General features: G+C 39.2%; 2 protein-coding genes across 7 annotated transcripts in view; one reads left to right on the top strand and one right to left on the bottom strand.

Moving 5' to 3' along the window:
* Nucleotides 1-10,242, bottom strand: part of PIGX (phosphatidylinositol glycan anchor biosynthesis class X) — a 36,149-nt gene extending 25,907 nt beyond the window's left edge. Inside the window, exons 1-3 of the mRNA XM_087440154.1 lie at nucleotides 10,194-10,242; nucleotides 7,696-8,175; nucleotides 4,954-5,017 (exon numbers count right to left, since the gene is read on the bottom strand). Coding sequence (XP_087296280.1) covers nucleotides 4,954-5,017; nucleotides 7,696-8,175; nucleotides 10,194-10,242 — 593 coding nt within the window. The remainder of the gene's footprint in view (nucleotides 1-4,953; nucleotides 5,018-7,695; nucleotides 8,176-10,193) is intronic.
* Nucleotides 7,967-13,636, top strand: CEP19 (centrosomal protein 19). Of its 6 annotated transcripts, none has more exons than XM_087439795.1 (3): nucleotides 7,967-8,157; nucleotides 10,503-10,640; nucleotides 11,233-13,636. In XM_087439795.1, the coding sequence occupies exons 2-3, from the start codon at nucleotides 10,508-10,510 to the stop codon at nucleotides 11,592-11,594; spliced, it is 495 nt and encodes a 164-aa protein (XP_087295921.1). In that variant the 5' UTR covers nucleotides 7,967-8,157; nucleotides 10,503-10,507; the 3' UTR covers nucleotides 11,595-13,636. The 6 variants fall into 6 exon arrangements, with proteins under 6 accessions (XP_087295921.1, XP_014638543.1, XP_014638540.1 ...); XM_014783057.2 differs by having other exon boundaries at nucleotides 10,447-10,640; XM_014783054.2 differs by having other exon boundaries at nucleotides 10,444-10,640.
* The last annotated feature ends 3,415 nt before the right edge of the window (nucleotides 13,637-17,051 follow it).

Genomic DNA, 17,051 nt, shown 5'->3' with positions numbered 1-17,051 from the left:
AACAAATGTGTCAACGTAAACTTGATGAGGACAGAATAGTCCTTTCACCAAATGATGCTGGATCAACTGGATATCCACATGGAAAAAAAAATAACCTCAATTCTTACCTAACAGCATACACAAAAATTAATTCAAAATGGATCATACCCCATACAACACTTCTGAAAAGAAAATTTCCAAGATCTTGCAATAGGCATGGATTTCTTACAGAGAACACAAAAACCATGAACCATAAAAGAAAAAAATTGATAAACTGGACTCCATCAAAATTAGAATTCTTACAACTCAATAATAAGATGACAAACAACCCAGTTTAAAAATGGACAAAAGATTTCAGTAGACACTTCACAAAGGAAGATATACCAGCAGCCAATAGCATATGAAAAGATGCTCAACATCATTAGTCATCAGAGAAACACAAATTAAACCCACAATGAGATACCACTACCTACCCACTAGAATGTCTAAAATTAAAAAGACTGACCATACTGGGCATTGGCAAGGATGTGGCAGAAACAGAACTCTCATACATCGCTGTTGGGAATATAAGACAGGATAACCACTTTGGAAAACACTTTGGCAGTTTCTTAAAAAGTTCAACACATATCTACCATATACCCCAGCAATTCCACTCATCCATATATACCCAAGCAAAACAGAAACATGTCCACACAAAGACTTGTACACAGATGTTCATTACAGCTTTATTTATCATAGCCCAACACCAGGAAGGAGCCCAATGCCACAGATATGTGAATCGATAAACAAATTTCAGTACTCGGCAACAAAAAGGAAGAAATTACTGCCATGCAGAACATGGATAAATCTCACTGACATAAGGCTGAGTGAAAGAAGCTAGATATCGAAAAGTATATACCATATGATTTAATTTATACAAAATTCTAGAAAATCTATATAGTGACAGAAAGTAGATCAGTGGTTGGCTAGATGTGGGTAGGTGAGGGAGAATAATTGCAAGTAGCACATGGTTATTTCTGGAGATGATGCAAATGTTCTATATTTTGATTGGGGTAGTGGTTACATGCATATATATAATTGTCAAAACTCAATGAAGTTGATTAAAAAAAAACACTGTGAAATAGTACAATTATAATTCATATTTTACCTATAAGAAAACAATGCATTGTGCTTAAAACATCCATGTTACTCTCTTCACAGAAGAATTGTCACCTCTAACTCAAAAAGTGTAGGGAAATTCTTTCAGGCTTTATATAAATACATGATATTAGTTTCTGGTTCTCAGATAATCAATAAATTTATATTAACTCACTGCTCCAAGAACACAGCAATTTCAAGAATTAAACATCAAAAGCAGCTGTCGAGACCTTTTTTTTTTTTTGCTTATATTCTTTCAAGTAGTCTGAGGTAATTTTACAAACAACATTTTATTTTCCTAATAATTTGCATTCATTGAAAGAATTTTGAATAGTATTGGTGGTATTGTTATAGCCTATTTTTGCCCAAAAATATAATTTCTAGTGATGTATGCTAATCATAGAACATGCAAATCAAATCCAAAAGTTCTGTATTAACATCTGAGAAAACAAAAATATTTTCCCTCTTTACAAAAAGAAAGAAAACCAAAGAACTGAGAGACTAATCAACTCATCCAAGAGCCAAGATTCAAACCCCAGTAGTTTTACTTTAAAGCCCACATTCTTAGCCACTATTTCATTCTGTTTCTATACAAGTGGAATATATTTATAATCTCCTTTTTTCTGGACACTATATATATATTTATGAGCACATAATATTTTATAATCAGAAAAAACATATATATTTAAAAAGATAGAAACTCTTCAGGACCTCCTTCCCAGATGACATTCAATCCATTAATCAGAACATGCTGGGGCCGGCCCCATGGCTTGGCGGTTAAGCGCGTGCGCTCTGATGCTGGCGGCCCGGGTTCGGATCCTGGGCACGCACTGACGCACTGCTTCTCCGGCCACGCTGAGGCCGCGTCCCACATACAGCAACTAGAAGAATGTGCAACTATGACATACAGCTATCTACTGGGGCTTTGGGGGAAAAATAAATAAATAAACAAAATTTAAAAAAAAAAAAGAACATGCTGGATGTATTTGTTAATCTTTAGGAAGTCATTCACTAGCTGTACTATCTTCCAGTTCATATTGTTCATCTTGTTCACAAATATAACATGTAAAACTTCGTCAAAAGTCTTGCAAAAAATCATATATACTATAGCTATAGCATTTCTCTGATCCACCTATCTAGTAACTCTATAAAGGAAATAAGTTTGTAATAAATTCACGCTAGTTCCCAGAGACCACCATTTCCTCTTCCGTGTTCACAAACCATCTTTTTAATAAACTGGCCTAGAATTTTGCCCAGAATCTACATCAACTAACTCACTCCCAGATTATCCAAAGATTACAAACAGAAGTTCACTAATCATTAAAGCAAGTTCTTCTACTGAAATGAGATACAGTTCATCAGAGAGAGGAGACTCTCTCCTGGTTTATAAATAAACCTCATTTATAGTAGTAAGGCCCTTTTGTATAATTCCCTTATGTATTCTGCACTTTAGTTTCCTGCTACCAATATCTGCTTGGCCCTTTCCAGACTGGAAGTAATTCTTCTTGACCAAGAAGACAGAAATAAGAGGAGCTAACAAATTCTACTTTCTATAATCTGTTAATGTTTCCTCGCCAGGAAAACCTAGCAGCAAGACTACACTTGCTCTAAACATAACTAAAAAGCCTTACTCATATTTTCTGAAGGCCTCAAATAACTCAGAGATTTCTAGGTTCTGGAGCTATTCTTGCGGGTTCTGTCACTCCATCCTTGGTTTATGTCCTGCTTTTTATCTTCAGAACTTACAAGTGGACAGCTACTTTTGCTGTCCAATAGCCTCTGCAGACACTTCTTTCTTGCTTATTGGAATTACTTATGATTGCATTGTTAAATCTGCATTATTTTGTATCTCCCATTCCTCCTGAGAATACATCCCAATTATCTTCAAGAGAGAAGCTATATACTTGGCATAATTACCCTGACATTGCTTAAAATGTGTCTGGAACTCTGTCAAAAACTCCTTTCCAAAGTGAGTTCCCTCCCAAAATCAGTTTTATTACTTTACAGTCACATCTCCTCTTTGACTGAAATGATACTGCCCAGCTTGATCATCTATGATTATTAATAATAATAGCTAACATTTCCTGGGTATGTACTACGTGACAAGCACAACATTAAGGAGCTTTCCATATAGTATTTTCTGATTTAATCTTTACAACTCTAATGAGGACATATTATCACTATCCAATGTTACTGAAAAGACAGCAAAGACCTAAGTAACTGGACTAAAGCCACATAGATTCTAAATAATAAAGCTACATTTTTAGTCCAAAGCTGTCTGAGTTAAAAACAAACAAAAACCCAAGTTCCTTCTACTATACCTCCTAGCCATTCACATGTAGGCTACTTCTGAAGAGAGAGGAGAGTAAGATGTTTTAGTTTAAGTTTAGTAACTTATAAAATGAAATGATTTTAAAAATAAATGTATCAGAATTTATAAATCAAATATCTGAGAATCATAACAAAGTAATCACCTTGAGAAGCTTTCAAGTTCGGGAAATTTTCTTTCTTTCTTTCTTTTTTTTTTTTTTTGTGAGGAAGATCAGCCCTGAGCTAACATCCGTGCTAATCCTCCTCTTTTTGCTGAGGAAGACCGGCTCTGAGCTAACATCTGTTGCCAATCCTTCTCCTTTTTTTTTTCCCCCAAAGCCCCAGCAGATAGTTGCATGTCATAGTTGCACAACTCTCCAGTTGCTGTATGTGGGACGCGGCCTCAGCATGGCCGGAGAAGCAGTGTGTCAGTGCGCGCCCGGGATCCGAACCCGGGCCGCCAGCAGCGGAGCATGCGCACTTAACTGCTAAGCCACGGGGCCGGCCCTCGGGAAATTTTCTAATGGAACAGTTTCTACAACATTTTATCTTTTAAAAAGATAAAAAGTCTTTTAAATATCTTCAATACTGGAAAATATTTATTTTTGAGGATAATTTCTATTTTAGAAACAGCTTGGTCATTTGAAACCAAGTCTTGTAAATCAGAAATAGTGATTTAGGGGCCAGCCTGGTGGCATAGTGGTTAAGTTCACATACCCCGCTTCAGTGGCCCAAGGGGTTAGTGGGTTGGATCCCGAGCGTGTCCCTACACACCGGCTCATCAAGCCATGCTGTGGCAGCATCCCACATACAAAATAGAGGAAGACTGGCACAGATGTTAGCTCAGGGCCAATCTTTCTCACCAAAAAAAAAAAAATGGTGCTTTAGGGGTGTATAATATCTTAGTACAGTTACACATTGCTAAACACAGGGACATGTTCTGAGAAACGCATTGTTAGGGGATTTCATCATTGTGTGAACATCATAGAGTGTACTTACACAAACCTAGATGGTATAGCCTCCTACACACCTAGGCCATATAGTACTAATCTTATGGGACCACTGTCATATATTTGGTCCATCACTGACTAAACTGTTATTATGCGACGCATGACTGTACTTGAAAACATGGCTTTGGAGTAGGCTAATCCTGAATTTGAGTCAGAGTTCTATCACCCCAACTTCTATTAAATTATTTAAATTCTCTGAGCTCTAGTTCCCTCATCTGAAAAACAAGAAAGGTATCATCTATCTCACAACCATTATGAAGATTAAACAGAATATCGTATATATAGCTTCTGGCATATATAATATATATGCATGGTAAAAAATAAACGTTTGTTTTCTCCTTCTCTTCTCCAGCATTATTTTAATCATTATTTCAAACTGTGAGCCACATATGATAAATCTGTCACTTAAGAAAGCAAGTGATTTTTTCAGTTTATCTGTTTTTCAACTATTGATTTTTTTGCTCTAAATTATATGAAACAGTATTTTGATGTAAGTAGAAGTTGATGGGCAACTTACCTGTGGAAACCATCTTTCAAAACTTCTTGCCTCAAAATAATTTCAGAACAAGTGGCCCTTATGCCTATAAGAACCAAAAAAAATTTTTTAAATAAAATAAGCACTCAATGAAAGAATATTTAAATAATTACAAAATAATTGTTTAGACGTTAGTTACCTGGAAAATCTAACCAACGTAAAAGCAAAACAAAAAATTTTTAAACTTAAGTAATTTGAGCTACATATAAATCTATTTCTAGTATAGCATAGAGGTTAAGTACATTGACTTTGGAGTTAGATTGCCTAGTTTCAAATCCCAGTCTGTCACTTAATAGCTGTGTGAATTTGGGCAAGATAGTTTACTCCTCTACTAGTGGTCATGAGACTTTAATATATGTAAAAGCACTTAGAACAGGGCCTACCACATAGTAAGTTGCTCCACATAAGTGTCTGCTATTAATATTATTTGATTCAGATGATCCCAGGACACCAAAAAGAACAGAATAGCTAAAGAGCCAAGAAATCTCAGTTTTAATCCTAGCTCACTGCAACTGTGTATCAGATACACACTAGCAACTTCTCTACTGTACTATCCACACCTATAAAACTGAGAAGGTGGTACATTTATGCCTTGTGGAGACGCTGAGGGTTTTAAAAAAAAAAAACTAGAGGCTTTTCAAAGGTTCAAAGGGTTCCTTTATAAACTTAGAATAACCAGAAATCTCACTATACTGACTCCATGCAGAATTCAGACATTAAAACTATCACTCAATGTCTGCATCATACAAGTAAATATTCAGTTATTAACGATCACCAACTCCTCCAGGCACCTTGCTACGGAACTCGACTCCATCTTCAAAAGCTGGAAGTGTGTGGGAAGAACATTAAAACACACAGAAAACCAAATACTACTGTATGTTGCTAAGCCCATTACATGTATTCCTGAAAAGATACATGAAAAAAAAATGGAGATGAAAACATTTTAAATATACAAGGAAAGGAAGGAAAAAAGTATGGAAAAAAACTTATTAAATAATATCTATATGACAGATGCTCTAGTTGGGGCTTTCACATGTGTTTTAACTTTCACAACCTAGCAAAAGAGGCAGGCAAAATTATTGCCATTTGTACACAAAAGAAAACTCTGACTTACAAACAGTTACTAACTGGCTCTGGCTCATACAAGTAAGTAAGGGACTGATTTCAAGCAAGATTTGCCTGACTTTTAAAGTCTAAGTATTTCCATTCTCCTAGCTATTTAAAGAAATACTTATTTGCTTTGGAGAAGCATATATAATCTTTTCCCAAATAACTTAGGGTATCTCTTGTACAAATCCAGACGTTTCTTCATCATATTTAACTTTAATGGGGGTGGAGTGGAGAGTAAGAGTTTATATCTACTTCTAAATTAAATTTTAAAAAAAGCTAAAATTAATAGGCTTAAATTCTATCGGGATATACACTAGAGAGTAGTAAACCACTTTTATCTTGGGATGGTAGAAAGGCTAATTTACAAGCACTATTGCAAATACCAGATGATGATTTTTTTTTTTTTTTTTTTTTTTTTAGATTTTATTTATTTATTTTTTTCCCCCAAAGCCCCAGCGGATAGTTGTATGTCATAGCTGCACATCCTTCTAGTTGCTGTATGTGGGACACGGCCTCAGCATGGCCGGAGAAGCGGTGCGTCGGTGCACGCCCGGGATCCGAACCCGGGCCGCCAGCAGCGGAGCGCGTGCACTTAACCGCTAAGCCACCGGGCCGGCCCAGATGATGATTTTTAAGTCAAAAGTACCACTTCAAAACCAAGTTGTTGCATCGAAATTCACCTTCAAGATTTTTCCTCTTAAATGACTTCATTTGGTTATTGTGGCCTGAAGTGGCTCTGGATATTGACCCTTTTTTAACCATAAAATGCCAGTGCTGGAAATCTTGAGAGATCACCAAGTCCAGTTGTTGAAAAATTCTTTTGGGCCTCATAATCCTTTCCTCAAACAAATTTGGAAACCTAATATGTAAACGCTCAAAAGTGCTGCCTTGGTTGACAGATACGAATCTAATATCTTCATTTTACAGACGGAAAAAGCCACCTGGTTTGTACTGACTTTCCTTTCCCTATGAAACATCATCGCTTTATTTTAATTACTACTGCACGTATCCATCTCCTGCACTACACCGCACGCTCCACGAGGCCTGGACCCACAGCACCTAGCACAACACTCCGGTCCACGGACTCCGACCCAAACAAATAAATTCACTCGCCTGCCCAGCCCGGAGTCATAACGAAACGCCAGCCCCAAAAATGTTCGTAAACCATAACTAGTTGTCTTCTCCTTCTCACGCCGCCCGAGTCTCTGTATTCCGGATTGGGATTCTCACACGTCACGGGGCACTGAGGCCTTGCAGGCCCCTGCTGGTCAGAAGCTTCACGCATCCCAAGAGCATCCCAAGACGCTCCACGGGTGTCCTTCCTTTACAACGTTTTAGTGATGGTGCGGCCAGTGCCACCTCTGAACGACCAAGTCCGACTCTCCAGAAACCCAGGAGCTGCCGCAGAGCAATGCGTTGGGGGGTGAGAGGGACACGTGGCCTTTGTCTTTAACGTGCTCCAGCTAGGGTCACCCTACAGTTCTAGGGGTGCGCGCCGGGGTGCAACAAAGCACTTTTGCACACCCCGGAGGGGGCCGGGAGTCGGGACGGCTCCCCAACCCATGGGCCCCCCAAACCCCGCCCTCACTCCGGCAGCCCCGCCCCTCTCCTTACCAGCGTCGGCAGCGAAGGCCGTGGTGGGCGTGCGGGTGAGCCGGGCCGCCTCCCAGAGGAGCAGCCAGGCCACCGCCCGGACGGCCACGGCCGCGGCAGCCAGGACGCCGGAGAAGGCGCACCAGAGACGAACGCGCACACCCCTCACACCGCTCCTGGAGTTTGTGACCCGGACGGGACACTCAGTGCGCGCACGCCGGCCGTCCCACAGTTCCCGGCGCCCCGCAGCCGCGGCCCCTGAAAGTTCCGGCGTCGCGGCAGGCAGCCGTCCTCGCACCCTCGTTTGCTCCCGTCTCCGCCCCGCCCCGCTCGGGGGCGGGGCGAGGAGCGGCGCAGGCGCATGAGGTGCGCCGGCGCTGTTGCTGTGGGGACGGGATTGTGGACCCCCAGCCCGGCCCTGACCCCAGCATGCTGTCCTGGAAGCCGGCTTGCCGAGCTCCCGACCTCCACTTCCGCTTCCAGGTATTTGCGGATCCGGGCCTGCTCCCGGAGAGTGCACCCCACAGTCACGTCTGCGGGGTCGTGGCTGTCGCCTGTCCCTGCAGCGCCAGGCCCCGCCCGGCCTCCAAGTCAAGTGCTTCTCTGTGCACCGCAGTTGGGTGAAAACAACCCCCTCACGGCGGTTTTAGACATTGGCCTGCAAGAAAAGATGCACTTTCTATACTTCTCTTAGGGTAAGAAAGTCAGCCTTGCACTAGTGGGGACGTGAGGGAGAACATCGTCTACCTGTTGGCAAAATCCGTACAATTCTAGGTGCTGTGGGGGATGCTTGGCAAGATGGTGGCAGTCACTGATCCCTGAGGTGAGGAGTATTAATGTCTAGGAGGAAGAGTTAGGTAAATGTGTCGTCTGTCTTCATGAAGCGAATTGAATCTCTAAGTAGGCCCAGAGAGTATCAAGTGCAGGTTGGAGCGGAACAGAGGGCCTGAGGACGGATGTCTCAAAAAGGAAAGATGTCAGAAGATTATCTAAAACTGAAAATCGCAGTATAAGCATGCTATTAAGAAATACTGAGATGAATTTTGGAGGAAACAATTGAAACTGGTTGCCTATGGAGAGGGAAAGGTCAGAGGACAAGAGATTTTGTTATAAACCTCATAGAATTATTTTACATTTTTAAACAATACAAACATTACTTTAGTAAAAATAGAAGTTAAAATTTAAAAAGAAGGAAAAGAGTCTGTAGTCAAAAAACTGCATTATTCAGTATCAGTTGCATAGCTGATTCATAAGTACAGCCATTTGCTTGAGTGTGTGGAATTCACACTGTGCTCAGTACAATCTCCTAGAAAGTTTACTAACAGACCAATTTTTAGAGAGGTGAACTGGGAGTAGTAATTGTTACAAAAATAAATAAATAAGAAGAAAGAGGGGATGGGGTGGGATCATTGCATCAGATCAGAGGCAGAGCACAGTAATTTGAAAAAACAGTTCTTTATATATGATTAATTTTCTAACAGTAAAAATTCTCACATCCAACAATAAGGGGTGAATAATATAGATTATGATATATCCATAGGACGAAACACTTGGCAGTCATAAAAATTTGCATTTTAGTAAAATATTTAATGACAAAAATCACATAGATCGTTAAATTTAAAAGGCAGGAAATAATATGTACAATATAAAAAAACACTGTTGTTTAAAAAAGTGAAACTGTATGCCTAGAAAAAAGACTGGAAGGAATCAGTGATTCTTTTATATATTTTGCCTTCTCCCCCTCCCCCATCACCACCCTTAGTTTTCTACAATGAATGTGTATTAAATAACTATATTCCTATAGTGATTTTGTAGCAGAACTGAGTTTATGAAGATATTGTCACCCTATGTTAGGTTCCTTGACATTTGCAAATCTTCTTGAGAATATCATAATGACATCTAAAGCAGTCCCATAATAAAGTGTATTTTGGCATTGGGGACAGGGAAGGGAAGAGGGAATAGAAAGTATTAACTTGCAAAACAACTGTGTTTCTTGTAACTGAAAAAACATCATATAGTGAGACAAATAAGTTGAAATAAAAGCCATGTAAGCTTTATTGCCTTGTATATGTCGAGGCTGATTCTGCATCGGATCTGCCTTTTTGATCAGACTTCTAGACTGTAAACACGTAGAGGATGTACGGGGGCTGTGTCTTATATTAATACATTGAATTAAACGAGTATGTATAGAATGCCTACTATCTTCCAGGTATTGTGCTGGGATATTGTGGTGAACAATGAATATGTTCCCTGCCCTCATGGAGCATATAGAATAGAAGGGAAGATAAATGATTAGATAAGTACACAACACAAACTCGATGAGTAAAATGATTAGGAAAGTGCAAAGGAGACAGATCTGATCTGGTTGAACCTCTCAGGACATAATGTTTAGGATTCAAAAATTCTTACTACCTTGACATAGAGGATGCTTGTACATACTTGTTTAGTTGGTAAATAAAAGAGATCCTGTAAGTCGATTCTTAGGCTGACGCAGGGATTCATATACAATGTTTGGTTACGAGTACAGTACACTAAGAGGTCCAGACTGAACTGCATTTCCAGGCTCATGTGTGAACAAACCTACACCCCTCAATGAACTAGAGATCCAGCAGACTAAGGATAACCCAAGGCCAAACTGAACTTTCAGGGTAGCTCTTGAAATATTGAGCATGATAGGCTGAGCATGCATCTCTAGAACTGGACTAGAGCCAGATCTGCTGGGGATGAGAGAGGGTGATTTATCCAACACTTAATTTTTTTCCACTTTAGCAGGAAGTCATTATATGACTAACACATCTTCATCAGATTTCCTCTGATTTACCCTGAAGTGTATATGATGATGTGCACTGCCAAGAAATGTGGAATTAGGTTCCAGCCTCCAGCTATTATCTTAATCTATGAGAATGAAATGAAGGGAAAAACTCGCCAGCGCATCATGCCAGTCCGAAACTTTTCAAAGTTTTCAGGTACCTCATATTTTATCTTGCCTATCTTAAATATTCTCTAAATTACTTAATAAGAATGACTTGAGTCTCACGTAATGGAGTGACACGGCTTTCAGAGTTAGACAGATCTAGATTCAAATCATGACTCTTTCAGGGTTAAATTATTTACTCTCAGTGAGCTTCTGTTTCCTAATCTGTAAAAGGAAATTGATAATCCCACCCTTTCAGAATTGCAGTGTGGGTTAAATGAGATAGCATTATTCAATAATATTAATTCCCTTCGCTCCCTCCAAATGTGTTTTTTGTTTATAGTCTTGCTATTTTCTTAGTACCAGTTCTAATATCTAAAGCTGTAATACTGCTTTTTCTTCTCAGACATTCTCTCTAGTTGAAAGTGTTTAACATCTTCTCAAAGTAACTTTAAGTTAAGGCAATCAAAAATACATCCCTCTTTCCCCCACCACACTCACAGCTCAATATAAAGGAATAGTTCTGCAAAATAATTCATTCCAAAAAAGCCACTTAGCTACTTGGCTGTAATGGCAGATAATGCTTTCAGTAGTTTGTGGTGTATATGTTGTGTGTGGTATATAGTTTTGTTACTCTTTCATAGATTGCAGCAGAGCTGCTGAACAATTAAAGAATAATCCACGACACAAGAGCTACCTGGAACAAGTATCCCTGAGGCAGCTAGAGAAGTTATTCACTTTTTTACGAGGTTACATGAGGGGCCAGAGTTTGGCAGAAACAATGGAACAGATTCGACGGGAAACAACCGTTGATCCTGAGGAAGACCTGAACAAACTAGATGACAAGGAACTTGCCAAAAGGAAGAGCATCATGGATGAACTTTTTGAGAAAAATCAGAAGAAGAAGGATGATCCAAATTTTGTTTATGACATCGAAGTTGAGTTCCCACAGGATGAGCAACTGCAGTCCTGTGGCTGGGACACAGAGTCAGCTGACGAGTTCTGATATCAAAAACTCAAAAAATTTATTGAGCCAGCAGAAAATCCATGTTTATGCAAAGAATGTAGATTGGTTCTAGAAAAATCTGTAAAGAACACTAAATGTACATGTCGCGTCATATTTGGATTGAGCGTGTTACTTTTCAAAACCAGGACATGTATAACATTACTGTGTAGGTGCATGAGGAATATAGGAAAAACCGAATATAGGAATCTGCCTTTAAGGAGCTTACAATCTAACTGGAAGATAAGTCAAAAACTTGTGAAGAGCTAATTAACAGTATTAGGCAGCAAAAAAATTAGAGCCAAATGCTTGATAAAGGTTAAAGAGGGTCAGAGCCTAGATCACTGTGGGGTAGAATAGTCGGGGAAGAATGTCCTGTAGTGGCAAGACGGGAATTTGCCCAACCCTTGAAATGGTATTATTTGGATAGAAGGTTATAGAGGATTCCAGATGAGAGAAATTGGAAGAAAAAAAAAAGGGACGGGGGGGTTGGTAAAGAGATAGGAATTAGAACATTTTATTTGAGGAACAGTAAGCAAATTATAGTTTGATAAGATTGGAGGACATAGTTGGTTACCAGGGGATTATCTTGTATACCTTATGTCTTTATCTGTATTTAACTCTGGAGTAGAAGAGTACCCCTGCAGAATGCCCTGCAACTGCAAGGGAATGTCATTTGATGGACAACAGGGGAATGCTGCCCCTCCGGTATCAGGAAATATATACGAAAGACATTCTGAAACCCTGAACCTCTTCCCGTAAATAAGAGGTTTGTTTGTAAAATGGGAAATCTGCCCATAATAAATGAACAATAGGTACTGCCAGTTTAGGCCTATTCGTGAGTTTGGATCTACAAAGAGAAGGTCTTTGTTGAATAAGGTTATGTGTGTACAAATATACCTTTCTTCTTATTAGAATATTATTTAATTGGTAGAAATCCTATCTTTTCTGCAAGGAAATTATTACTCAATAAATAAAACTGTAAAAATTATTCACTCTTTCTCCCTGTCACACCCTACTCTCTTTACCATTAAAAGCCGCATTAAAGAGATCGTTCTTACAGTGATATCACCAGGGACTTAAGACAGTTGTGTCTCGTATGTATATTTGCCAAAGGTAGCAAAAGAATTTTCAAAATTGGAGATCCTTCCATATCTACGTAGTATTCCACTGTATAGATGTAGATATATTTTAAAAGTTGACCTTAGGTTGTTTTCCCCTTTCACTATTACAGCCAATACCCACAGCAGATAACCTTGTATAGTCTCTATTTTGCACATGTGCAAGACCATAAATAACGCCTAGAGAGGAATTGCTGGGTATGTGCGTTCTAAATTTTAATAGTTACTGCTAAGTTGTCCTCCAAAGAGGTTCATCCATTCATTCGTTCATTCAGTATATGTACTTAATGAGCAACTACTAGATGCTCAGCCTGTACCGTTCTAAAGTCTGGGAATACAGCAGTATGCACAACAAAGTTCTTGCCTTTACAAGGTTTACAGTCTAGTTGGAGTGGGGAGACAAACATAGATACATAGGATAATGTCATGTGATAAGTGCTCAGAATTAGAAACAGTAAAAAGAATGCCGGAGGGGATGGGAGCCACTGTTTTCAATGGGTGATCGGGTGACATTTGAGCAAAGGCCTGAAGGAGGAAAGCAAAAATTGATGTGCATTTCAGGGGTAGTGGAGAAAGGTGAGTGCATGGCTCCCGGGGCTGGAGTGTGCTTGACATATCTGAGGAAGAGCAAGGAGGCCAATGTGGCTAATACAGATTGAGCAAGAGGAAAATGGTAGGAGATGAGGTTGGTGATGAGTACTTGCACGGTACTTACCATGAAGGTTGTACCAACTTAAACCATCAGCAGTACATGAGAGTACCTATTTCCCCATATGCTCATCAACAGAGACTGTTACCAAACTTGTTGATCTTTGCCAATTTTATAATTTAAGAATGGTGTCTTATAGTTTTAATTTGCATTTCTTTTATTATGAGTGAGACTAAATATCTTCATACATTTAAGAGCCATTTTTTATGATATAACTGTTATGTCCTTCTTCTGTTGGGTTACTGGTCTTTTTCTTACTGATTTATAAAACATTTTTTATTAAGGAAAATAGTCCTTGGTCTATATATGAGTTGCAGATATTTCCACCTTGTCATTTGTTTTTTGACTTTGTTTATGATATTTTTTCCAGGCAGATTTTTTTTTTAGTCAAATTGATCAATGTTTTTCCCTATGCATTTTGTGTCATATAGAGAGAGGCATTCCTCACTCCAAGATGTTTTCAGTATTTTTTTGGGTATAAGATGTGAGATATAAGTCTAACTTTACTTTTCTCCAGATGCCCATCCAACTGTCCCAACACCATTATCTATTGAATTACCTATCTTTTCTCCCATTGATTTGAAATGCATCCTTTATCTTATACCAAGTTCCCATATGTATCAAAATAGTTATCTTTTGATTATGTTAATATCTGCAGCACCCTTCCCAATCCATGCTTTTTTAAGGTTTACTGAGCACATCTCATGTGTTCACTAAATTAAGAGCTATAGAAAGATACAAAATGGGCCATAACTTTTGCCTTTGAGATCTTAACACGGTTTAGCCAAAGCAACAAAACTAGCGTATGTGAGACAGAGGTACTGACTATAATTGGAGCAGAAGCGAGAGATAATATGAGCTGAGCAGTTGTGCTTTTTTCTCCATGTATCTTGTCCAAAGCTAACTCTTTTGCTGAGCTCTTTAAAATTTTTTTCCATTATAAAATTAATACATATTTAATATTCATTATTTTTATAATTTAGACAAATACCAGAGTGTAAAAGTGAAATGGGAAAATTCTCCCCTCACCTTCTCTCCATTCGCACTCTGCAGAGAAATTGGCTTCCCTAGAGGACTCTGGATCCCATCTTCTTTTGTGACCTTGCTTCATCAATTATTCATCTCTTTCTATGCCCATCTTTCTCATTTTCAGCTTCGTTCTTTGCTGGCTCATTCTCTGCCGGCTGTAAACATATGTAAGACCCTGCCGTATTAAAACAAGAAAACACTTGACATCTCCTTGTCTTTTCCTAATACAGCATCTAACCAAATTTTAGCTCATCTAGTTGTTAGGTAAATCTAGCCCTTGCCACCCCCACTCACCTGCCTTGCTCTAAAAGCAGATCTGGCTCTAGTCCAGTTCTGGAGATGCATGCTCAGCCTATGAAGCTCAATACTTCAAGAGCTGCCCTGAAAAAAAGTTAAAGAAAATAAAGGAGAAAATCTTCGTGGCATTGGTGCCTTAGTCAGCTCAGGCTGCTATAACAAAATACCATAAACTGGGTGCCTCATAAACAACAGAAATTTATTTCTTGTAGTTCTGGAGACTGGAAGTCTGAGATCAGGGTGCCAGGCTGGTGGGTTTCTGGTGAGAACCCTCTTCCAGGTTGCAGACTATTGACTTCTTGCAGTATCCTCACATGGTGGAGAGCAGACCCCAGCAAGCAAGCTCTCTCCTGACTCTTTTAAGGGCATTAATCTCATTCATGAGAGCTCCACTCTAATTGTCTCCCAAAGGCCCCATCTCTTAATACCATCATATTAAGGAGTAAGGTGTCAACATACAAATTTGGGGAGGATATAAACATTCAGTCCATAACACTTGGGTTAGGCAAAGAGGTCTTAGAATTGACACCAAAAGCATGATCTATTAAAGAAAGAAATTGATATATTGGACTTCATTAAAATTTTAAAATTTTGTACTCCAAAGACAACATCAAGAACAAAAAAAGACAATCCACAGACTAAAAGGAAATATCTGCAGATCATATATCTGAAAAAGGACTTGTATCCAGCATATATAAAGAGCATTTACAACTCAGTAATAAGAAGAGAAAGAACCCAGTTTAAAAGTGAGCTAAAGATTTGAATATACATGTCCCCAAAGAAGATATGCAAATGATTGATAAGCACATGAAAAGATGCTCAACATTACCAGCCATTAGGGAAATGCAAATTAAAACTAAAATGAGATCCTACTTCACACCCGCTAGAATGTCTATAATAAAAAAAGATAATATGTATTAGTGAGGATGTGGAGAAATTGGAACCGTCATGCATTGCTGGTGGGAATGTAAAATTGTACAGCCACTTTGGAAAACAGTTTGGCAGTTTCTTAAAAAGTTACACATAAACTTACTGTAGTACCCAGCAACTCCACCCCTAGGAATCTACACATGAAAAATGAAAACATATGTCCACCCAAAGACTTGTACTTGAATGTTCATAAAAGCATTATTCATACTAGCCTAAAAGTGGAAACACTCCAAATATCCGTCAGTTGGTGAGTGGAGAAACAAAATGTGCAATATCCATACAGTAGAGTACTATTCCACAATAAAACATTATGCTAAGTGAAAGAAGCCAGACACAAAGGACTACATATCAGATATCCATTTATATGAAATAGCCAAAAAAGGCAACTCTGTAGAGAAAAGCAGATTAATGGTTGCCTGGGGTTGGGGCTGAGGAATGGGAATTGACTGCAAACGGGCATGAGAGACATTTTGGAGGTGATGGAAACACTCTAAAACTGGATTGTGTGATGTTTGCACAATTCTGTAAATTCACTAAAAATCATTGATTTGTGTACTTAAAAACAGGTGAATTTTATGGTATATATATTGGGGTATATAAGTTATACGTCACTAAAGCTATTAAAAAATAGGAAATAGAATCAATGTCTACAGATCATTTGTTCTAAGAATGAACAAGAGGGGGTCAAAGATACATGTAAAACCTCTTTGAACCCAAAGAGAGATGGAGACTGAAAAAGGTTGGAGAAGGGACCGAATAAATGCATTCATTCAGTAAACAATTTTTTTTTATTTCTTTATTTTTTCCCCCAAAGCCCCAGTAGATAGTTGTATGTCATAGCTGCACATCCTTCTAGTTGCTGTATGTGGGACGCAGCCTCAGCATGGCTGGAGAAGCAGTGCATCGGTGCGTGCCCGGGATCCGAACCCGGGCCGCCAGCAGCGGAGCGCGTGCACTTAACCACTAAGCCACAGGGCCAGCCCAGTAAACACTTTTTGAGTATTTACTCTGTGGAAGCTCCCCAGGACATCTGGAAAGGGACAGCTTTAAAGACAAGAGAAGACTGATATAATCCATTATGATGCCAGGGGCAGGTTAAGGTTTATGATTTCAGCCTTCTCCCTAATGAACCAGGCAGAGCCATCTGGTTATAATGAGCCTGAGGAGGCGTTAGGGGAAAGAGTGAGGAGATAGGGTGAAAATGAGACGTGAGCAGAAAGACCGTTGTTCAGATGGAAGGGTGAGGTTGGATGAGTTCAACACAGATGGAGAAAGCAGACTGGGGGGCGTCAAACGAAAATCTACAATCTAGGAGTACAAACTAAAAAGGATCCACCCCATCCTCACTTCCTCTCCCCTAAAAACAAAGTAACA

The sequence above is a fragment of the Ceratotherium simum genome, chromosome 15, assembly GCF_057802395.1.
Source record: "Ceratotherium simum simum isolate JZ-2026a chromosome 15, ASM5780239v1, whole genome shotgun sequence".
Classification (NCBI taxonomy): Eukaryota; Metazoa; Chordata; class Mammalia; order Perissodactyla; family Rhinocerotidae; genus Ceratotherium; species Ceratotherium simum.
The sequence above is the reverse complement of the archived record's forward strand: the minus strand, read 5'-3'. Positions and strand labels throughout refer to the sequence as shown.

Excerpts from the sequence above, each read along its gene's own strand:
- CEP19 (XM_087439795.1), top strand. The coding sequence starts at position 10,508 with ATGATGATGTGCACTGCCAAGAAATGTGGAATTAGGTTCCAGCCTCCA. Across the intron at positions 10,641-11,232 it reads AAACTTTTCAAAGTTTTCAG|ATTGCAGCAGAGCTGCTGAA; the intron begins GTACCTCATATT and ends ACTCTTTCATAG.